The sequence below is a fragment of the Hyla sarda genome, chromosome 10, assembly GCF_029499605.1.
Source record: "Hyla sarda isolate aHylSar1 chromosome 10, aHylSar1.hap1, whole genome shotgun sequence".
Lineage (NCBI taxonomy): Eukaryota > Metazoa > Chordata > Amphibia > Anura > Hylidae > Hyla > Hyla sarda.
Window position 1 is genome coordinate 53840696 of NC_079198.1, and position 24595 is coordinate 53865290.

Below are 24595 nucleotides of genomic sequence, written 5' to 3' on the forward strand. Positions count from 1 at the left end.
CTAAAGTGAAAGTTAAAGTATCCCAGCTAGTCAGTCGAGCTGTTCGGGACCGCCGCGGTGAAATCACGGCATCCTGAACAGCCTACAGGACATCGGGAGGGCCCTTACCTGCCTCCTCGGTGTCCGATCGGCGAATGACTGCTCCGTGCCTGAGATACAGGCAGGAGCAGTCAAGCACCGATAACACTGATCACAGGCGCGTTAATACACGCCAGTGATCAGCATAGGAGATCAGTGTGTGCAGTGTTATAGGTCCCTATGGGACCTATAACACTGCAAAAAAAAGTAAAAAAAAAAGTGTTAATAAAGGTCATTTAACCCCTTCCCTAATAAAAGTTTGAATCACCCCCCTTTTCCCATAAAAAAAAAAGTGTAAATAAAAATAAAAATAAACATGTGTGGTATCGCCGCGTGCGTAAATGTCCGAACTATAAAAATATATCCTTAATTAAACCGAACGGTCAATGACGTACGCGCAAAAAAATTCCAAAGTCCAAAAAAGCGTATTTTGGTCACTTTTTATACAATTAAAAAATGAATAAAAAGTGATCAAAAAGTCAAATCAAAACAAAAATTATACCATTAAAAACTTCAGATCACGGCGCAAAAAATGAGCCCTCATACCGCCCTGTACGGGGAAAAATAAAAAAGTTATAGGGGTCAGAAGATGAAATTTTTCCTGCATGTAGTTATGATTTATTTCAGAGGTACGACAAAATCAAACATATATAAGTAGAGTATCATTTTAACCGCATGGACCTACAGAATAATGATAAGGTGTCATTTTTACCGAAATATGCACTGCGTAGAAACGGAAGCCCCCAAAAGTTACAAAATGGCGTTTTTTCTTCGATTTTGTCGCACAATGATTTTTTTTTTCCGTTTCGCCGTGAATTTTTGGGTAAAATGACTGTCACTGTAAAGTAGAATTGGTGACGCAAAAAATATGCCATAATATGAATTTTTAGGTGGAAAATTGAGAGAGTTATGATTTTTAAAAGGTAAGGAGGAAAAAACGAAAGTGCAAAAACTGAAAAACCCTGAGTCCTTAAGGGGTTAACTTTCCGGAGCCAGTTGATATATAAAAAAAAGTTTTGGCCTGGAATACCCCTTTAGAAAGGTATAGTTGGATTCCCAATGACTAGCCCTATTTAGCTATGGGCTTATTTACACCACTCTTTTCCTGCTATAAGTCAATCGCTGTGAAAAAGCGTCTATTGCTTGTTATGTGACTTGTTGCTCCAGAGTCTATGCACCAGCCTTGCAATGTCTGATTATTTGTCATTTTCAAATGCACCATTCCAGTTAGTTACATACAGATTAGGGATCGTGGTTTCTGTTGTTCTGCTTCCCATATAGTACAGTCTTTCTTTAAATGTCCCAGTTTCCTGCATATGAAACAAGCTCTAGTTTTCTTATTGTAGAGCCTTTTATTGGTAACTTTTCCAATGTCGTTATCTGTAGAGTCCTTACAAGATACTGTCTACTCTGCATTTACTAACCTGGATTTTACAAATTCCAATGTCAAGTCTGGAAAGAAAGTGTAAAGAGTTACAGTCCCCAGGGCAAATCTAAGGGGTTGGTATGTTTTAATAGAGATAAAAGAATGAACAGATGGGAGTTCAGATAGGATTTATTAAGACTGGATAAATAGAGTATATGTGCTAGAAATGTGTGAGATTAATCTAAAAATTATATCATTTATTATAAAACTGAACAATAATATACAATACACCACAGGGCTCTTGTGGTAATAGAATAGTACGCATATGATAACCAAAACATAGTTCAATAAGTAAGTAGTGAAATATATTGGTACTGCCCACGTAATATGGTAATCCAGAAAGTATTATAAAATTAAATAATCTCTATATTCAGTAAATGCAGTAGATACCTGTCAATAAAATATCTTGTAAGAAAAGATGCAAGTCCAAATATTGCTGCCACAGGCCTTGTCTACAACACATTTAAAGGGGTACTCCACTGGCTAGCGTTCAGAAGTAGATGTTTCGAGCGCTGTTTTTGCGCTGCTGGGTTGGCCCCTCGTGACATCACGGCCACACCCCCTCAATGCAGGTCTAAGTCCCATTGACTTGCATTGAGTGGCGTGACCATGATGCCATGAGGGGCGTGGCTGACCGCCGCAGCACGAAAACAGCGTTCAGAACATTTACTTCCGAACGCTGGCCAGTTGAGTACCCCTTTAAGGGATTTTCCTGGCTTATCTGATTGAAGGCCTTGCCTTGTTGTGAAGTCAGTTGGTGAAGATATGAAAGACAGCCATGTTGCAGCTATAATGCAGTTTACCTGATTCATACACTGTTTAAAGGGGAACTCTGGTGGAAATTTTTTTTTGACAAATCAACTGGTGCCAGAAAGTTAAACAGATTTGTAAATTACTTCTATTTAAAAATCTTAACCGTTCTAGTACTTATTAGCTGCTGTATACTACAGATATACTACAGAGAAATTTGTGAAGTTCTTTTCAGCCTGACAACAGTGCTCTCTGCTGACACCTCTGTCCGTATCAGGACTGTCCAGAACAGGAGGTTTTCTATGGGGATTTGCTTCTAACCTGACAGTTCCTGACACGGACAGAGGTGTCAGCAGAGAGCACTGTTGTCAGGCAGATAAGAAATTCTCAAATTTCTCTGTAGTATATCGCTAGTATACAGCAGCTGATAGGTACTAGAAGGGTTAAGATTTTTAAATAGAAGTAATTTACAAATCTGTTTAACTTTCTGGCACCAGTTGATTTGTCAAAAAAACATTTCCAATGGAGTTCCCCTTTAAAGGGATACTTCGCTCCAAGACATCTTATCCCCTATCCACAATTTCTCGACCGGTGCTGCAGAGTTATGAACAAGAAAACCTGGAGCCTCTGTGTTTGTGATGTCACGCAACCACCCCCCTCCTTTCATGGCTATGTACTAGCTTTCACTTCCATAGACATGAATGGAGGGGGTGTGACTGCTGCTCCTTGACCCGGATTACTGGGGTGCCTCGCCGGAGATCGCGGGGGTCCCAGCGGTGACCCCACTGCGATCAGACATCTTTTCCCCTATCCAAAGGAAAGGTGTCTAGGGGCGGAGTAGCCCTTTTTAGGGGGTTTTCCAGGCCAATATGATTGATGGTGGGTCTCCGATTAGTTGTTCAGCACAGCTTCAATGCCTGTACTATGCAGTAAAGGGGGCCAGAAGCAGTTGGTTCTGCCCACTGTGGTGGTGTGCATTACTGCAGCTCTGCTCCTGCTTAAAGGAAATGTGTCACCATTTTATTTATTTTTTATAAATATAATTGTTCTATCAAGGTAAAGCATTTCATTTATATATTTAGTTTTAGGACAATGTAGTTTTAATGTTATTTATTAATAAAGTGTGTACTGGGGGCTGCCATATTGTAGCCTCTTTGTGATGTGTCACTTCACAACACTTACACAGTTGCTTTATGGCAGGCACAAGGGTATAGGAAAGTTAAAACTGAGAGGGTCTCATAGAAAAGCATTGACTGCTTACTGCACATGTGCAAAGTACAGGCTGGTGAAATGACCTGCCCTGGTCTCCTCTCAGCTCACTCTGCAGATGTGGGACAGGAGAAGATAAGGTTTATACAAAGTTTAGAGCTGCAGTCCCTTCCGTCCTCCTTCCCCCCCTGCTCACCTCTTTGACCTGCCTGTCAGGTCCCTGCACATCCTGACCTCCTCAATGTGTAGATCCCTTCACTGATTGTCACACACAGCTTTCCAAGGCTCCTGATCTGCTTAGTACTGAAACATTTCTGGCCATTAAGGAGCCTTGGAAAGCTGTGTGTTGCAGTCAGATCCTATAATGACTCATGGCCCTGTAATGATAAGAGTCTGACTGTCACACACAGCTTTTCCAAGCTCCTGAATGGCCAGAAATGTGTCAGTACTGAGCAGATCACATGCCATTTTGGAGCCTGGGAAAGCTGTGTGAGACAGTCAGGCTCTATTGTCATTACAGGGCATAGCTGTAACACACAACTTTACCAGGTTCCTTAATTATTGTAAACATTTCAGTACGAAGCAAATCGCGTGCCCTTCAGGAGCCTGGGAAAGCTGTGTGTGAGAGCTACTCTCAGTACAAAGTCTGTATGTGTCTCTGTACTGAGCGCACGTGCATCACTGACTGTCTGTCCCTTACTGGGTCGCTGCAGACTGACTGCAGGGGGAGATGTTTACACTTGACTGTGAACCATGGAATAGATCTGTTAAAATGTCACCCACTGGCATTGTAATATGTAACAGCAGATTCTTCATATATATATATATGTATATGTGTGTGTGTGTGTGTATGTGTGTATATATATATATATATATATATATATATATGTTAAAAATGGTATTCCAGGAAAATAAAAACACTTTTATATCAACTGGCTCCAGAAAGTTAAACAGATTTGTAAATGACTTCCATTAAAAAATCTTAATCCTTTCAATAATTATCGGCTGCTGAAGTTGAGTTGTTGTTTTCTGTCTGGCAACAGTGCTCTCTGCTGACATCTCTGCTTGTCTCGGGAACTGCACAGAGTAGAATAGGTTTGCTATGGGGATTTGCTTCTAAACTGGGCAGTTCCCGAGACACGTGTCATCAAAGGAATGGCTGTGGATATAGAGGAATGGCTGTGGATATAGAGGAATGGCTGTGGATATAGTGTTTCTGGATTTTGCTAAAGCATTTGATACTGTCCCTCATAGACGTCTGACAGGTAAGTTAAGGTCTTTGGGTTTGGAAATTTTTGTTTGTAACTGGATTGAACACTGGCTCATGGATCGTACCCAGAGAGTGGTGGTCAATGATTCGTACTCTGATTGGTCCCTGGTTATTAGTGGTGTACCCCAAGGTTCAGTACTGGGACCGCTGTTGTTTAATTTATTTATCAATGATATAGAGGATGGTATTAACAGCTCTGTTTCTATCTTTGCAGATGACACCAAGCTTTGTAGCACGGTACAGTCTATAGAGGATGTGCATAAGTTACAAGATGACTTGGATAGACTAAGTGTCTGGGCATCCACTTGGCAAATGAGGTTCAATGTGGATAAATGTAAAGTTATGCATCTGGGTACTAATAACCTGCATGCATCGTATGTCTTAGGGGGGATTAAACTGGCAGAGTCACTGGTAGAGAAGGATCTGGGTGTACTTGTAGATCAAAGACTACAGAATAGCATGCAATGTCAGGCTGCTGCTTCCAAAGCCGGCAGGATATTGTCATGTATCAAAAGAGGCATGGACTCAAGGGACAGGGACATAATACTCCCCCTTTATAAAGCATTGGTACGGCCTCACCTGGAATATGCTGTTCAGTTTTGGTCACCTGTCCATAAAAGGGACACTGCGGAGTTGGAAAGGGTGCAGAGACGCGCGACTAAACTAATATGGGGCTTGGAACATCTTAGCTATGAGGAGCGATTAAAGGAGTTACAATTGTTTAGTCTTGAGAAGAGACGTTTAAGGGGGGATATGATAAACGTATATAAGTATATTAATGGCCCATACAAAAAATATGGAGAAAAACTGTTCCAGGTTAAACCCCCCCAAAGGACGAGGGGGCACTCCCTCCGTCTGGAGAAAAAAAAGTTTAGTCTCAAGGGGCGACACGCCTTCTTTACCGTGAGGACTGTGAATTTATGGAACGGTCTACCTCAGGAACTGGTCACAGCAGGAACAATTAACAGCTTTAAAACAGGATTAGATACATTCCTGGAACAAAATAAGATTAATGCTTATGAAGAAATATAAAATATCATCCCTTCCCCAATATCGCGCCACACCCCTACCCCTTAATTCCCTGGTTGAACTTGATGGACATATGTCTTTTTTCGACCGTACTAACTATGTAACTATGTAACTATGTAAAGAGCACTTAGACAGAAAAGAACAACTTAACTTCAGCAGCTCATAAGTACTGAAAGGATTAACATTTTTAATATCAGTAATTTACAAATCTGTTTAACTTTCTGGAGCCAGTTGACTTGATATATAAAAAAAATTTTTTTCCTGGATAACCCCTTTAATCTGTAGCAGCTGTACTTTACCACTGTTCAGTCACCAACAAGATGGCTCGGCACAGTGGAATTTCTCCCCCTTCTCTTGCACAGACACAAGGGAGGTGTGAGGAAGTTACTTTCTCTTCACATTCTCATTTTAGCTCCTTCTACTGATCAACCGTGGGATGGATATAAGAAAACTTTTTTTTTTTTTTTTTTTTTTTTTTTTAGATTTCCCCAAAAATGTAAAACATAAACAAATGTATCTAACCTTTAAAAAAATATTTATATATCATTTGGTGACACATTCCCTTTATGTGATAGGCAGGTAAGACACAGTTACCAGGACCGTTCCTACAGTGAACAGAGTTCTGGCCTTATTAACTGTGTAATGTGCATGCAGCGACTTTCCCAAACACCGGATGTTGGCACCTTACTGACAGCATTTGACAGCTTATATTGAGAAAAGGCTATAGATCGTATATATCTGCCAAGAAAACCCCTATAAACAGTGCAGTGTATGATTTAGGAAAACTGCAAGTAGCATTACTGCAACACAGCTGTCTTTTTCATCCTTACCAACTGACCTAAGCTGTGTAGTCACCTTCAGAATACTGAAGGTGACTACACAGCTTAGGTCAGTTGTTGCAATAGCATTTCTATGCTCCTGCATATCTTTGTCTTTTTTGCTTTACCAAGTCTCATCTTTCACAGTTTCCTTAGCTGAAATATTCTGATGTTTAAGATGGATCTTTCCTGAAGTTTTTACAGCATGTCCCTCTTACGTTATGCAGTGCTCTTCCTCTTTTCCAGATCAATTGGTCATCCTTGACTAATAAACCTGTGGTGGTTTTTGTCTGTCTGTCAGTTTTTCTTTTCCGATTCCTGATTTATTGATAGGTGGTCGCGCTGTAGTGATCACATGCCACAAGTCATCGATGAATAGTGTCATGTTCACTTAAAACCCATTAAGGACAATGGATGTATAGTTACGTCCATTACCTGCTCCCGTTACATGAAGCACTCTCAAGAGCTGAGCGCTCTTCATACCCGGTGTGTCCCTGTTGCGATCAGCAACCAGGACCCACGGCTACTGCCGGGCATCGCTGATTGGGCTGATGTCCGGTATTACCCTTTGGACACCGCGTTAAAAGTTGATCGCAACGTCTAAAACAGGAGAAAAGTCATCCCTGCTAGCTCAGCGGACTGTTCTGGGCTGCCGCGGCGTTCTGAACAGCTTAGCGGGTATGGTAGGAGGGCCCTTACCTGCCTTCCTCCATCTGATCTGTGCCCCGATGCTCCAGTCAGCCATGGGAGGCTGGAGCAGTCTAGCACCGATAACACTGATCAATGCTATGCTAGGGCATAGCAATGTTCAATGTATGCAATCTAAGGATTGCATGTAATAGTCCCCTATGGGGACAAAAAAATAGTGTAAAAAAAGGAAAACTAAAAGTTAATAAATGTGATTTAACCCCTTCCCTAATAAAGGTTTGAATCATCCCCCTTTTCCCATTTAAAAAAAACTAAAAATAAACATATATGGTAATGCCGCATGCATAAATTTCCGAACTAAAAAAAACATAACATTAATTGAACCGCATCGTCAATGGTGTATACGTAAAAAAAATTCCAAAGTCCAAAATTGCGTATTTTTGGTCACTTTATACCCTAAAAAGATGTATAAAAAGCGATCAAAAAGTCCCATCAAATAAAAAATGGTACCGATAAAAACTTCAGACCATGGCGCAAAAAAATGCAGCCCCGTATACGGAAAAATAAAATCATAGGGGTCAAGAGAGGACATTTTGAAACGTGATAATTATCGTACAAAAAGTTATAATTTTTTTTAAAGAATTAAAATAAAATAAAACCTGTATAAGTTACAAAATAGCGTGTTTTTTTTTTTTTTTTACATTTTTGACCCACAAAGATTTTTGGGACCCATGATAAGTTTGTTACCACCTGGGGCCAATGGATCACTTCCAGTAACTCACTTACTCAACCTTCCCACCCACGGACTGGCGTTCCACACTATAGGTCCAGAGATCCCCTCTGGACACGTCAGCAACATTGAAGATGTATATACAACTGTAAAACAGAAAAAAGGCAGAGCTTCCCATGGGACGGTATTGCTGGTATAATCAGGTGTGTTTGCGTTATGTACAATCGGCAGAACTGCGCACCTGATTTGCTTGTGTACCAGCCACAACTACTATATGCACATAGGTCCAAGAGAGTGGTGCTGCTTCCCTGGTGTCAGCGTTAAGGGATCTCCAGCTGATTTTGCAAGAGAACGAGGTACAGGAAAAGGCCAGATAGATAGCGCAATCCACTCAGACATCAGTTGGAGGTAATATTCTTCTTTATTTAAGCCAAATAACAATGTTTTTCGAGGCTAACACACAGCTCTTCATCAGGTAAAACAGGCTTACATAAGCCTGTTTTACCTGATGAAGAGGCGTGTGTTAGCCTCGACACGCGTTATTTAGCAACATTGAAGAGGCTGCCTCCATTCTCAACACCCCTCCCCCTCTCATTCAACCCCCCATCGCTAGATATAACTGGGAGAATCATGCAGCTGTGTGCTTCACTCCACAGCAACTCTCTGCAGGAAACAGACTCAATCTCTTGCAACAAATGGGATAGAGCAGTGATCCAGGAAGTTAAGCGTACAGCCACATGCTTCTCTGGCTATATCTTGCGATCTGTGGGGATTCTCTGGACCAGCACCACTACTGATCAAAACTTATGAGGTCTGGGTGAAATGTTACAAAATCATATTACTTAAAGGGGTACTCCGGTGGAAAACTTTTTATTTTTTTTAAATCAAATGGTGCCAGAAAGTTAAACAGATTTGTAAATTACTTCTATTAAAAAATCTTCCAGTACTTATTAGCTGCTGAATACTACAGAGGAAATGCTTTTCTTTTTGGAACACAGAGCTCTCTGCTGACATCACGAGCACAGTGCTCTCTGCTGACCTCTCTGTCCATTTTAGGAACTAACCAGAGTAGAAGAAAATCCCCATAGCAAACATATGCTGCTCTGGACAGTTCCTAAAATGGACCGAGATGTCAGCAGAGAGCACTGTGCTCTCTGCTGTGAAGTAATTTACAAATCTGTTTAACTTTCTGGCACCAGTTGATTTAAAAAAAAAAAAAAAGTTTTCCACCAGAGTACCTCTTTAATCACGAATGAAAAACAATAAAGGAATTACATCATAACTGTAGAAAGCAGAGTATATACAGTGCATAGTGAAAGTATTCGGCCCCCTTGAACTTTTCGACCTTTTGCCACATTTCAAGCTTCAAACATAAAGATATAAAACTGTAATTTTTTGTGAAGAATCAACAACAAGTGGGACACAATCATGAAGTGGAACAAAATTTATTGGATATTTCAAACTTTGTTAACAAATAAAAAACTGAAAAATTGGGCGTGCAAAATTATTCAGCCCCTTTACTTTCAGTGCAGCAAACTCTCTCCAGAAGTTCAGTGAGGATCTCTGACTGATCCAATGTTGACCTAAATGACTGACTAATGATAATAAGTAGAATTCACCTGTGTGTAATCAAGTTTCTGTATAAATGCACCTGCAAGGTCATAGTCTCAGAGGTCCATTTAAAGTGCAGAGAGCATCATGAAGAACAAGGAACATACCAGGCAGGTCCGAGATACTGTTCTTTGGAAGTTTAAAGCCGGATTTGGATACAAAAAGATTTCCCAAGCTTTAAACATCCCAAGGAGCAAGGTGCAAGCGATTAATATTAAAATGGAAGGAGTATCAGACCACTGCAAATCTAGGAAGACCTGGCCTTCCCTCTAAACCAGTGGTTCTTAACCTGGGTTCGATTGAACCCCAGGGGTTCGGTGAGTCAGTCTCGCGGGTTCGGCGGGTTCGGCCCACCGGGTGTTTTTGCCTCGGCACATCCCTGTGTTCCGAAAGATGCTTTCGGAACACAGGGACGCCTCTGTTAAGTCCCTGCGGTGATGCGTTTACTTTAAAAACGTGGGGACCGTCGGGAGCCAACGCACGCAGGGATGTCACTCACGTCCCATGCGTGTGCCCATGGCAACGGAGCGCGGAGGAGCGAATAAGAAGCAAGAAGGACGCGCGCTGGCAGTTGGTAAGTGTTTACCAGCGGCGCGTCAGCTTCGGTGTTCCGACCAGTGATCCTCCGGTCCTGCTATGGCCGGACCCGAGGAGCGGTGGTCGGAACACTGAAGTGGGGCAGTACACAGGCATACAGCCTCCAGCCATACTGTATGAACATACTGCACCTAATGTGGGGGAACATACTGCCGGCCTAATGTGGGGGGGACTATATTGCACCTAATGTGGGGGAACATACTGCTAGCTTAATGTGGGTGACTATATTGCACCTAATGTGGGGGAACATACTGCCAGCCTAATGGTGCAGACTATATTGCACCTAATGTGGGGGAACATACTGCCAGCCAAATGTGGGGGACTATATTGCACCTAATGTGGGGGAACATAATGCCGGCCTAATGTGGGGGACTATATTGCACCTAATGTGGGGGGGACTATATTGCACCTAATGTGGGGGAACATACTGCCAGCCTAATGTGGGGGGACTATAGTGCACCTTATGTGGGGGGACTATACTGCCGGCCTAATGTGGGGGACTATATTGCACCTAATGTGTGGGAACATACTGCCAGCCTAATGTGGGGGACTATATTGCACCTAATGTGGGGGGACTATACTGCCGGCCTAATGTGGGGACTATATTGCACCTAATGTGGGGGAACATACTGCCAGCCTAATGTGGGGGACTATATTGTACCTAATGTGGGGGAACATACTGCCAGCTTAATGTGGGGAACTATATTGCACCTAATGTGGGGGAACATACTGCCAGCCTAATGTGGGGGACTATATTGCACCTAATGTGGGGGAACATACTGCCAGCTTAATGTGGGGGACTATATTGCACTTAATGTGGGGGAACACTGTCTGTCTAATGTGGGGGAACTCTGTCTGCCTAATGTGGGGGTACACTGTCTGCCTAATGTGGGGGGGGGAACACTGCCAACCTAATGTGGGGGAACACTGGCTGCCTAATATGGGGGAACACTGGCTGCCTAATGTGGGGGGAACACTGGCTGCCTAATGTGGGGGAACACGGCCTGCCTAATGTGGGGGAACACTGCCATTGTTGCAAAAATGACATGAGAGTGGCACTTGCCAAGGTAAAGCCGCGCATTTCTGAACTGGTCTCTGAAAGACAACAGCTCAAGTCACACTGATTTGCAGTAAATATTCGTTATGTTTTTGTGTGAAAATCATGTTTTCATGGTTTTGTTCTTAATAGTTTTGTTCATTTTGTGCACCTATGTATAAATATATACTTAAATATATACCTCCTATGTTTTGAATTTGAAAAAATCATTATTTTTTTTTCCAATTAAGAGGGGTTTTGTGAATGCGCATATGAAACTGGTGGGGTTCAGTACCTCCAACAAGGTTAAGAATCACTGCTTTAAACTTTCAGCTCATACTAGAAGAAGACTGATCAGAGATGCAGCCAAGAGGCCCATGATCACTCTGGATGAACTGCCGAGATCTACAGCTGAGATGGGAGACTCTGTCCATAGTCGTATACTGCACAAATCTGGCCTTTATGGAAGAGTGGCAAGAAGAAAGCCATTTATTAAAGATATCCATAAAAAGTGTTGTTTAAAGTTTGCCACAAGCCACCTGGGAGACATGTGGAAGAAGGTGCTCTGGTCAGATGAAACCAAATTCGAACTTTTTGGCAACAATGCAAAACGTTATGTTTGGCGTAAAAGCAACACAGCTCATCACCCTGAACACACCATCCCCACTGTCAAACATGGTGGTGGCAGCATCATGGTTTGGGCTTTTCTTCAGCAGGGACAGGGAAGATGGTTAAAATTGATGGGAAGATGGATGGAGCCAAATACAGGACCATTCTGGAAGAAAACCTGATGGAGTCTGCTAAAGACCTGAGACTGGGACGGAGATTTGTCTTCCAACAAGACAATGATCCAAAACATAAAGCAAAATCTACAATGGAATGGCCAAGTCAAAGTCCAGACCTGAATCCAATCGAGAATCTGTGGAAAGAACTGAAAACTGCTGTTCACAAACGCTCCCCATCCGACCTCACTGAGCTCCAGCTGTTTTACAAGGAGGAATGGGCCGAAATTTCAGTCTCTCGATGTGCAAAACTGATAGAGACATACCCCAAGTGACTTACAGCTGTAATCACAGCAAAAGGTGGCACTACAAAGTATTAACTTAAGGGGGCTGAATAATTTTGCACACCCAATTTTTCAGTTTTTTATATGTTAAAAAAGTTTGAAATATCCAATAAATTTCGTTCCACTTCATAATTGTGTCCCACTTGTTGTTGATTCTTCACAAAGAATTACAGTTTTATATCTTTATGTTTGAAGCCTGAAATGTGGCAAAAGGTCAAAAAGGGGGCCGAATACTTTCACTATGCACTGTAACACAAGAGAAACCAGTCTATACTTAACATTAACACAGCACCATCTGTTGACATTTCATTATACATCCTCCAGAGGTTTATATTTTAACAGATACTGTATATAATAACACAAGTTACGGGTACTAGACTTCTGGATATAGGAAATTAGCCATTTTCTTTCATTCTGATTGCTATATGTGTGTGTATATATATATATATATATATATATATATATATATATATATTATTTTTTTTGGTAAAGAAGGACATTGTCCTAATTTTAGACAATCTGCACCTATATCAATGTTTTTTGCCTTTCTGTAAATCAGTCCTGGAGTATGTTGATCTTGATGGACTTTGTTTTTCTTCCCCAACTTGAGAGTACTTTTCTTTGCGGTGCCTGGATCTGGCCAAGGAAGTTTTAGCCTTCAGTTTACATACAGTGTGATAGCCTTATAATGTTTAGGGGAACCGGTCATCAGTTTCATGCTTCATAAACCACAGTCTGTTATAAATAGGGAGCCACTCCCCTTTTTAAACTGTCTATGAAGGTTATTTACTAAAGGGATCCCAATAGTTTTTAACAGGTTTTTGTATTGCATGCTTCATGTGCCAGAATTTACAACCAAAAAACCCAACCAACTCTCCATCTTACTCAGAAACCCCTAAAAAAGGGATGTGACAGCCAAGAAAGTGGGGCTTGGTCACCAGAAAAAGGGGCATGCCGCTGACATTTTCAAAAAATCCTGACATATTTACTAATGTGGTTTATTTGAGCTCTGCAAAAATGAAGGGAAAAATTAGTAAATACCGTGGAAAAATACCTTTCGGGGTGGAAAAAAGAAAAACACAAAGAAAACTACACTACTTCTTAGTAAATCAGGGCCTATATTTCACTTCAAGAGAAAAGTCCCAGCTGGTCTCTTCCTGCCCACCAGGCTTCTTCTTTCTGAGCATTTAGAGGATATGGAATATCCTTACAAATATTGGGGGGAGGGAATCTAATCGCTGTGATCCCTGCCAATCCCCAGAACAAAGTAAAATGCAGGCCTGAATGAACAGAGTGGGTAGCCCATGTGTGGTCACCACTCCATTTATTCTCTAACGGCTTTGCGATTGTTGCTGGGGTGGCATTGAAAATAAGAACAAAACAGGGAATGCACTTTACAGTAAGGCTGGGTTCACACCACGTTTTTTGCAATACAGTTCTCATATCAGGTTTTTGATGAAAAACGGATTCCTCAAAATCGGACTAAACTGTATCAAAACCCTTTATGCAGTTGAAAACCATATGATTTAAAATATAATGTCCATTTGCATCCATAAAAAAAAAAATATTAGTTTTTTTTATTTTCATTCCCAAAACCCTCCCAGAAAGAAAGTTCTAGGAGGTAGGTGGAACTTTCGGTGTGCAGCACGCATGTGCAAACTCAAAAACCGTACTGTGCAAACCGGATGGAACTGTACGCACATACGGTTCTCTATGGTTCTCATTGCTCCCATGTTAAAAGAACCGTATACGGTTTCAATACAGGACCGAAAACCATCGTAGGCTATGGTTTTGGATATGGGAAAAAATGGACAAAACTGTTCAAGGCAAAAAAAAATGCCCAACTGGATGCATCATTTGGTATACGGTTTTCAATACGGTTCTGTACGATTGAAAACTTATACAGGAACTGTATTGCAAAAACTTGACTTTTTGTGTAGTTCAGTATGATTAGAATTATTTATTTATATGTGTGTGTGTGTGTGTATATATATAAAATGTATTTATTATTGTACTACATAAAAAAAAAATGTAAATATGATTTCTGTTACAAGACTGCTTATGGTCTTTTATTTTGTTGCTGTAAACTGTACTTTCCACTGGTACCAATTTAATTTAGATGGGACTTTCTGATTTTGTTTTCTTTTTCTTCTGACATGATCTGACCAGAAATCTGCACTTCTGGCATTTAAATGTTGTTTTTATTTATTTATTTTTATAGCCGATCACAGCGGAGGATTAAGGCTATGTTTTAATTGTTCTGACAACGCTGCTCCTGACAATACCAAAATTGTTCTTTTTCTACTTTTTGTATACGTTTTTCATTTATAAAAATAGGGAAAGGGATGGGATTTTTATTTGGGGATGGACATTTTTATATGTTTTTAAAATTTGTTATTATTTTTAAATACACCACATGACTCCCTGGCACCAGTTAATGTGTTTTTTTCTTTTCTTCTCCTTTTATAACTTTTTATATGCAAAATGACATTGTTTATACTAATTAAGGCAATGCTGTGACACTGCATTGATCGATTAGATTGGCACCCCACAACTTGTTTGTAAGGTGCCAATCACTCGTTCACCATAAATAAGCAGCACACATAATTTTACCTTTTAAATGCCACAATTGCTGTTCTCAGAATTTAACCACAAAAGAGTGCAGCCCATTTTAATGTCTAAATAGTTTTCAAATAAAACAAAGATAGAAATACAATTAACCATAATGTAGTTTTCTCCATTCCACAACAAAAGGATAAACACGGGTGTAAATTTTTGACCATGTTGAATAAAACAAAAGAATGAATGTCTGTTATTATGGAGGACATAGATTCATAAAAATAAAGTTCTATAAGAGTAAATGACATTGCCCTCATAATAATAGCAAGTATTATGACTAAACTAGGACATAATATCACTTTTGTGAGGCGTAATAGGGATTAATGGGAATAGAGATCCTATAATTGTACAGTTAGATGGTAGCAAGGATTGATTGGCAAACCAGAGTTTAGAACAAGATAATCTCAGCCCACTTTGGTCTCTAGGATACAGCCAATATTTTTTTTGCGTTTTTTCCTTTAGTTTTTTCCTCCTTGCCTTCTCAGAGAGATACCTTTTTTATTTTTTATTATCTGCAGAACCATACGGTATGTTTTTTAATTTTTTGCGCAACCAATTGTACCGATTTAGAAACTTTTTCTTTTTCTTGTCTTTTTACACAGTGCCAGTGTTTACATCTTTTTCTATTGTACTGCTTAAAAAAAACAAAAATGTTATAAATAGTGTTATAGTGTTTAGAATTTTTTTTTCCAATCTGACCCTTATAACTTTATTAATTTTCTCAGCCCCTATAACTTTCTTATATTTTTTTTTATGTGTATAGGGTTGCATGAGGGCTCATTTTTGAGTCTTGATTTTATCAGTACCACTTTTGCGTATATGTGACTTTTTGATCCCTTTTTATTTCCATTTCTGCACACGACAATACCAAATAGGTTTTTGTTTATTTTTTATTTAATTATTTATTTATGAATTATTATTATTTAAAAATGGGGAAATTTTGTTACTTTTTTGGGGGGAGGGTATATTCAAATTTGCAGAAACATTTTTATTTTACATTTAAATTGCTATTACTGTTCAGTGCTATGTAATTGCATTAGGCAGGTCAGATCATACAAAAGGGTCGCAGCAGAGCATCACAGAGCAGGTAAAAGGGACCTCTGGCCACCTCATCGGACCCCCTGCGTGGTCCAATGAGTGAAACCAATTCCCACAGGTGCTTTAGGTCAGTATTGATCACTACATCTAAAGGCATTAGCGGTGAGGCCCCGACTGCTGATAGCAGCCCAGACCTGCCATCTGTGAAGCGAGTGCAGCTCCTGCACTGTCTACATATTCAGAATGCTGCTTAGAATGTAAATGTACGTCCTACTGCGTTAAAGGTGTACTCCCCAGGAAAACATTTTTTTTTTTAAATCAATTGTGCCAGAAAGTTAAACAGATTTGTAAATTACTTCTATTAAAAAACGTAATCCTTCCAGTATTAACAGCTGCTTTATACTGCATAGGAAGTTCTTTTCTTTTTGAATTTCCTTTCTGTCTGACCACAATGCTCTCTGCTGACACCTCTGTCCATTTTAGGAACTGTCCGGAGTAAGATAGGTTTGCTATGTGTATTTGCTCCTACTTTGGACAGTTCCTAAAATGGACAGAGGTGTCAGCAGAGAGCACTGTGGTCAGTCAGAAAGGAAATTCAAAAAGAAAAGAATTTCCTGTGGGGCATATAGCAGCTGAGAAGTACTGGGAGGGTTAAGATTTTTAAATAGAAGTAATTTATAAATCTGTTTAACTTTCTGGCACCAGTTGATTAAATAAAAAATAAAAAAAGTTTTCCAGCGGAGTACCCTTTTAAGTACCCGGGCACAAGGACATACATGTCGTTAAAGGGATAAATCACCAACATAGAGGTGATAGCTGATGTTGTCATAAATGGTGAGTGTTGGCTGCTAAAGCTCATGTGCTCACTTCATAGTCCCTGATTGCGCACATGATGTACAGTTACATTGTGTTGCCAAAGGGTTAAACTATGATTTCTCTGAAATGCTGAAGTGTTGTGTAGTAAATCAGAAGTAGTAGCAGTAAAAAAGCTTGTTCCTCTTTTAATACTTCCCATGGTTCAGGCAGTCATAAAAATGATGGCATGTTCTCTTTAATATGTTGCCTTACAAATTATTTTTGCCTAAACAATCTAATCTTTAGGGTCTCTTCACACATACCGTATCCTTCGCATATTTGATGCTTAGGATTTTATGCTGCAGATTTCAATGTAAACTAAATGACTGAAAACAGATTCAAATCCTGCGCATCAAATATGCCCAGGATACTGTACATGTGAATAAACCCTTAAAGGGGTACTCCACTGCTCCACTCCCCAGCATCCAGAAGTTTATTGTTCCGAGCGCTGCATACGGGCTTCCGTGTTTTGATTTGGTGTTATTTTAGAATGTTACTAAGTGGTATAATATTTTTTTTTTCCATTAGTTGTTGGGTTGGAGGAGCAAAAGGCACTTCTGAACAAGGAGCTTACCTCACTTACACAACTCCATGCTAAGGTAACTATCTGAATTTTTTTTTCTAATAACAAATATAGCTTTAATTCTGAAAAAATATATCACTAACATACTTAAATGAATCTGTCAGTGACATTGATGCCTTAAAGGTGAACTCTGATACTAGATATCTTAACTCCTATCCAGAGGATAGGGGACATGATGTCTGATTGAAGGGTTCCGACCACTTGGACCCCCCGATCTCTGGCTGCCCCCGAAACGCCGGCTGTGCTAGGCTTTGGAGAGGCCGTGATCGACGTGCCCCCTCCATTCATGTCTTTGGGAGAGACGGAGATATAACGTTCGGGTTTCTCCCATAGCGATATATGAAGGGGGAGTGATGGCCATAGATTAGGGCTGTGATCGACAGTAATCCTACATTAAGCAGAGATCACTCCGTGCACGCAGATTTCCAGGGTGTCAGGCAGGAGATCGCAGGGGGTCCCAGTGGCCGGACTCCCCACAATCAGACACTTATCCCCTATCCTGTGGGTAGGGGATAAGATGTCTAGTACCAGAGTCCCCCTTTAAAAGCAGAGCATATTAGGCATCTTAATAACGGAAACCAAGCAGTAACTAGTCACATCTCTCTGTCTGTAACCACGCTCTACAGGCGTGATTGACAGATAAAACATATGAAAAGTTTTGGGATCTGACAGTGCCCATTTGAGCTGCAGACAGATATAGAGGAGATAAGTAGGAGATAAAAAGCAGACAGTTGCACTCACCACTTTGATCTTTTACTTCTTTATTCGGGTAGGTTCAGGTACAGTCATAACTGATGCAGGGCCGCATTCAGGATACGGAACCGTTTCGTGTGGGATACATGCTTCAACAAGCCAATGCTGCATTGGCTTGACGAAGTGTGTATCCCATGTGAAACAGTTCCGTCCCCTGGATGCTCCCCTGCATCAGTTATGACTGTACCCGAATAAAGAAGTAAAAGTTCAGAGTGGTGAGGGCAACTGTCTGCTTTTTATCTCCTACTTACCTGCTTGTGTGAACTGCGTTCTATGATAGTTCTGCACCTCCAGCTGACAATAGCCGACTCTCATCCCAGACTGCTGAGATCACTTGTGGAGTGTATGTAATTCCTACAGAAGTGGCAGACATATTGTGTTCTGTTTTTTGCTGGATATAGAGAAGAGATTAAAATCCAAACCGCAACTAAATGTTTCCATTCTCTGGACAAAGGGGCTATGCTAACCCCTGAGCTGCGACTCCATAGTTTTATCTCTCCACCACCTCACTTTACACTTGGCACAATGCAGTCAGGCAACGTTCTCCTGATAGTCGCCAAACCCAGATTTATCCTTCAGACTGCAAGATAGAGAAGTGTGACTCCTCACCGTACAGTACAAGTTTTCACTCGTCCAGAGTCCAGTGGCAGCGTGTTTCACATCACTACTTAGCATTGTGCCTGCATGGAGTTGCTCGGTCATAGAAACACATGCCTTGAAGCTTTTGGTGCCAGATAATTATTATATTTTTTTTTCCCAAATGAGTGACTTTTATGCAATATATATATTTAGCAATCGGCAGCCTTACTCAGCTAGTCCTCCAATTTGTTGCGGAGTTGCTGTGGTTCCTAAACATCAACACTTTTCGGTAATACCACTTGCAGTTGACTATGGAAGATCTATAAGGGCAGAATTGCTGCAGTGGCATCCAAATACACAACCACATGGACAATAAGTGATCTCTTATGATAAACAAGAGATAGGTAGCTTCAACCAAAAGATAGAGACAGTGTTCTATTGTTCGTGACTAGTACTGGTGTCAGAGAAATTTGTGTGTCCTGTACAACCTGACAAAATATATAACATACTAGAGGTACACTCTCCTCAAGCCTGGGCTTAGATGGATGAATAGTGTCAAACTATATATAGATATGTGTAAATACATAGAGATTCATATTAAAAATTGGCAGTAAGATATAGGTGGATACAAATTAAAACATTTATTTATCATAGTTGAGTTTCACACTGCAGGGCCCTTGCAGATGAACTCATTAACACTGATTTCAAGTTATAAAAAATATGTAACATCAGAGTATTAAAATATATTTAGCATCCATAGGTAGCCATATATATATATATATATATTGTATAAATTGTATCTAGTGTCTCTGGTAATATGTAGTAGACACCACATGTATTGAATTGTCCGCATTAGAACTTATCCAGTACTGGATGCGAATGTTGAGAGTGCAACAGGTCATGAAGAGATTTCTTCTTTGTTGGATACTATGTATCCTTGTGTGGATAACTCCTATGTGGGTGTGAAATATTGTCAATATAAATCAAGGGACTGGATACACTGTAGCACACTATGATCTCACCAGTCCCGACGGGTCCCTTGGCGCTCTCACACTTACCCTCTGCGGGTGCACGGACACCTAGTCGCTCCAGAATGCGAGTCGTCAGTGTTGGCCTTCATGGGGAGGGGTGAGATCTATTGCCAGCGTGATATCCGTAGAGGCTTGCTGATGGTGGTGTCCTTGTGCGTTATGCGCATCCTGCCTCTGACTTGGTAGATGTGGATGGACTTGGATTGTTGCTTGCACTTTGGATTCGGTATGTAGTGGCTGTACATATGGAGCATATACACAAAGTATAGGCTAGACGCGTTTCAAGAATAGCGATTGAAAAAGAGAGTGAGAGAGCAATATCACGAAACACGTCTAGCCTATACATTGTGTATATGCTCCATATGTACAGCCACTACATACCGAATCCAAAGTGCAAGCAACAATCCGAGTCCATCCACATCTACCAAGTCAGAGGCAGGATGCGCATAACGCACAAGGACACCACCATCAGCAAGCCTCTACGGATATCACGCTGGCAATAGATCTCACCCCTCCCCATGAAGGCCAACACTGACGACTCGCATTCTGGAGCGACTAGGTGTCCGTGCACCCGCAGAGGGTAAGTGTGAGAGCGCCAAGGGACCCGTCGGGACTGGTGAGATCATAGTGTGCTACAGTGTATCCAGTCCCTTGATTTATATTGACAATATTTCACACCCACATAGGAGTTATCCACACAAGGATACACAGTATCCAATAAAGGAGAAATCTCTACATGACCTGTTGCACACTCGACATTCGCATCCAGTACTGGATAAGTTCTAATACGGACAATTCAATACATGCAGTGTCTACTACATATTACCAGAGACACTAGATACAATTTATACAACATATATACGGCTACCTATGGATGCTAAATATGTTTTGATACTCTGATATTATATATTTTTTTAATTATTTTTTTATAACTTGAATCAGTGTTATTGAGTTCATCTGCAAGGGCCATGCAGTGTGAAACTCAACTATATGATAAATGAATGTTTTAATTTTTATCCACCTATATCTGACTGACTTAATCTCTATGTATTTACATATATCTATATATAGTTAGACACTATTGAGCCATCTAAGCCCAAGCTTGAGGAGAGTTTACCTCTAGTATGTTATATCTTATAAGAAACACCCATTCCTTCACAAACTGCATTGAAAGGTGCTGGATTGTATACACCTGTGGCATTGGGTCTCAAGATAACATCTGAATTTAATGATTAAGGGGTTGTCCTAATAGTTTTCTTCATATAGTGTAGCAAATTGTCCTCCTGCTACTGGAATAGATCCAACAACACTCAGCTCCAGCAAATCGGAGAGTGGAGAGAGGGAAATGTAGCCAAGGGTTCAGGAAATGCAGATTACTTAGGCTGAATGTAGTGTAGATAGGGAGAAAAGCATAGAGGGAGCCATGGGAAATCACACAGGCTGTCAGGATTATGTTGTTCTTCCTTCAAGCTGTTTCTCTGGGGACAGCAGCGTGGCAAAAAGCAAGCCCCAACACACCTTAGCACAGACATATAGATGAAATAAACAATAAAATAAAACAATTATAAGGATCAGAATATGTATATGCAAAGCATTTTTTTAGTAGTAAAACAAAACTAAAAGTTATATCAATTGGGGGACATTGTATTCATAATGTCCTACAAAATTATGATAACATGTCCGTTTTGTCATGCAAATTGTTATGGCTCTTAAAAGATGAGGGAAACATGCAAAAGCATTAAAATTAACATTATTGCAGTCATTTTAAAGGGTACTTCTCAATAAACTTTTTTTTTTTCTTTTAAAATCATGTCTAGGCTGTCTGCTATTACAATTAAAAAGTAAAAACCCAACAACCTCTACTTACCTACTGCCGCTACCCAGATGCCTTCTGTAATGCTGCCCGGGTCACCAGTGCAGTCTTTATTCTGGTGCCAGGGATCGACGCGTCAGACTGCAGCTCAGCTATTTGCTGGCAGCAGCGGTGTCCTGTCTCGACTAGTGATTGGCAGAGTGGTAATGTGATATATTGGGTCCTGGCACCAGAAAGAAGCCCACTGCTGGGACTCAATACATCACATTGCCGCTCAACCAAACAGCTGGGCCGGACTGGGACTAAACAGCAGCCCTTGAACATAAATCCCACTAGCCCACATACTATATCACCGCTCACCCCATCTTGCAGAAAAATTGTGGTGCACAATGTACTATGGTCAGTTTGGCAGAAATTGATCACACCTTTTCCTACGCTCACGTCATCTACACGTGAAGGTAAATAAGTGGAATATATAAACACATAACAACCACATGGTCACATGCATAGGTGTATACAAGCATCAATATAACTAATATTCCCTCATACAGTGACCATATAGTGGTAAATACCAGCTCTACACAGGCTCTGCAGACCAACAGGTGATCTCATACTGTTACATCCTGGTACTCACAGGTGACATCTTTTCTGATTGGGGTTGTTCAATGTTTTTTTTTCTCCATCCATCCCAGGCCATCATAACAACTTCTCCCAGCTGTGATTTGTCTCAGCAGAATCTGTCAGATAAACATTTTAGGTGCCTCACATTTCCAGCATCCTATCCATCTATTTCCCACCTACACAAAATACAATCCATACTGCCCCAAGTAGTAATAATGCCCTCTTTGGTAGGTTTATCCTTTATTGCCCATCTTGCAACAACATCCCCCCATTGGGTCGGTAGACTCCTCAAAATAGGTAGGCCCTGATTATTGTAAGTAGATAGACTATTTTGGGTAGGTAGGCCTGACAATATTAGGTAAATAGGTTGAGCCTCAGTATTAGATATTTAGACAGAGTCCCCATTTTTGGTACAAAGCCATGTTTAGTTAAGTAGATCCCATAGGTAGGTAGACCTCCTATATTAAGTAGGTTGATACCCCTGCCATATGAAATACATAAGTGGGAAAGCCCCTTGATATTAGGTAGGTAGATAGGATTGATAGGATTGTACCCCCACCCTCCATATTAGATGAGTAGAAACAATTGATTACCCCCTCCTTCTTATTACATAGGTAGGTAGATAGAATTGATCCCCCCTCCTACTCCTCCATATTAGATAGGTAGGTAGATAGGATTGATTCCTTTATTCCCCCCCTCCTCCTGAATATTAGATAGGATTGATTCCCCCCCCACGCTCCTCCATATTAGATAGGTAGATAGGATTGATCCCCCCTCCCCTCCTTATAAGATAAGTAGATAGGATTGATCACCCCCTAAGATTGATCCTGCCCCCCTCCCCCATATTAGGTAGACAGGTAGGATTGATCTCCCTCCCCTTCATATTAGATAAGTAGATATGATTGATTTTCCCTTCCCCTTCCTCCATATTAGGTAGGTAGAATTAATTTCCCCCCAGTCCTCCCCCCTTCCGCTTCATATTCAATTGGGTGATGATCCTTACCCTAACAAAAACACCTGCCCAATCTTTTCTGGTGAAGGTGGCGTGCAGACGTCCTTTGCAGCGTAAAGCAGGCCCCAGACTGAAGGGAAGAGTTAGTGGCGGGCAAGAAGCTTTTAGCTCTTAGCTCCGACACACAAAAAATGAAGGTAAGAGTTATTAGCTCCCCAGCCCACCACTAGCTGCACAGAGGAGGCCGCAGACATGGTGCTACCTTGTGTGCCAGTGGGGGGTGGGTGGCCTGGCCACAAAATGGACAGTCGGCCTGCTGCTAGCAAGCTTGGCAGCATCGAGTCGCCAAGCATATGGTGCAGACATTAGGCCGGCCTCCGCTGGTCCGCAGGGTGGACGTCCTACCTGGAAAATCCTCAGTCCGGCCCTGCCAACCAGCCTTTAAGCATACAGTAAAATTTGTAGTTTAATATTAAAATGATCTAATACGTCGGTACAGGTGTGTTCCTTACAGTAAATAAATGACGGCTCTGCCCTAATGGAACTGAGCAAAAAGCAGCCAAACAGCAAAATCTGAGGACTGTAATAGCAGATCCTGATGTACATATGATAATTTAACTGCTTTCTGGACAGCAAATGCAGCAAAATCTAAGAAACTGACATATATGTTCAGCAGCTATTATGATAACTATGGCAGAAATTATCATACATTCATCCTAATAGTGTTAAAAATAATTTTCTTCCCTTGTGTAGTAGTAAAGCAATATGTGTGTATAGTAAAAAATAAGTAAATTACATTATAAAATTGCTAATCACTTTGTATTCTGCAGATTGTGAAGAACTACAAAGAGCTAAGGTACCAAAGATCACTTTCTTTAGAAGCTTCTCGACTCTCTGTGCGAAACACTTCACAGCAGGGCTTGTGAGTAGTGCTGAAAAATATTTATATTATGGTTATTGGCAGTCATAAATGAATGCAACGTGTACACTGTCCAGGCAGGTTGGAGTTCTTGACTTCTTGTATCTCTTTATCACGCGTTCATGTATCTTTCCCGTGTATTAACAATATAAGTATATTATTATAAAGCATTAAAGGGTTACCCTTCTGTTGTCTGATGCCAGGATACGGGTAAAACTAAAAGTGACATCCTCAGATATCTTCCAAATAGAAATTTCAAGAGAACAGAGCACTCTCCTCCAACGCTGCAACATTAATAGCTCCTTTATTGCTCACATATAAACGGACACTGGGGGAGGCAGACAGGTGGAACAAACAGCGGGGGTGGGGGTTCACATGATGACGAACAACGGGACCGTATCACGGCTAAGCGCTTTGTCAGGCCCCTGATACGTGATTACATCATACTTGTAAGTTTATAGCTCATGGGGCGTGCTGTCAATGCAACACCTCAATACGCAAACACATTAACCCATAATGTACATAACACCAAATGTGAAAAAATTCTGTCTCAAAACTAATCTA

General features: G+C 40.8%; 1 protein-coding gene across 6 annotated transcripts in view; it reads left to right on the forward strand.

Annotated features, from left to right (window-relative positions):
• The window catches only part of LOC130294597 (C-Jun-amino-terminal kinase-interacting protein 4-like), a 279068-nt gene that overhangs the window by 88748 nt on the left and 165725 nt on the right, over positions 1 to 24595 (forward strand). For all 6 annotated transcript variants that reach the window (XM_056544684.1, XM_056544682.1, XM_056544681.1 and 3 more), the window contains 2 exons: positions 17309 to 17379; positions 23943 to 24034. In XM_056544684.1, coding sequence (XP_056400659.1) covers positions 17309 to 17379; positions 23943 to 24034 — 163 coding nt within the window. The remainder of the gene's footprint in view (positions 1 to 17308; positions 17380 to 23942; positions 24035 to 24595) is intronic.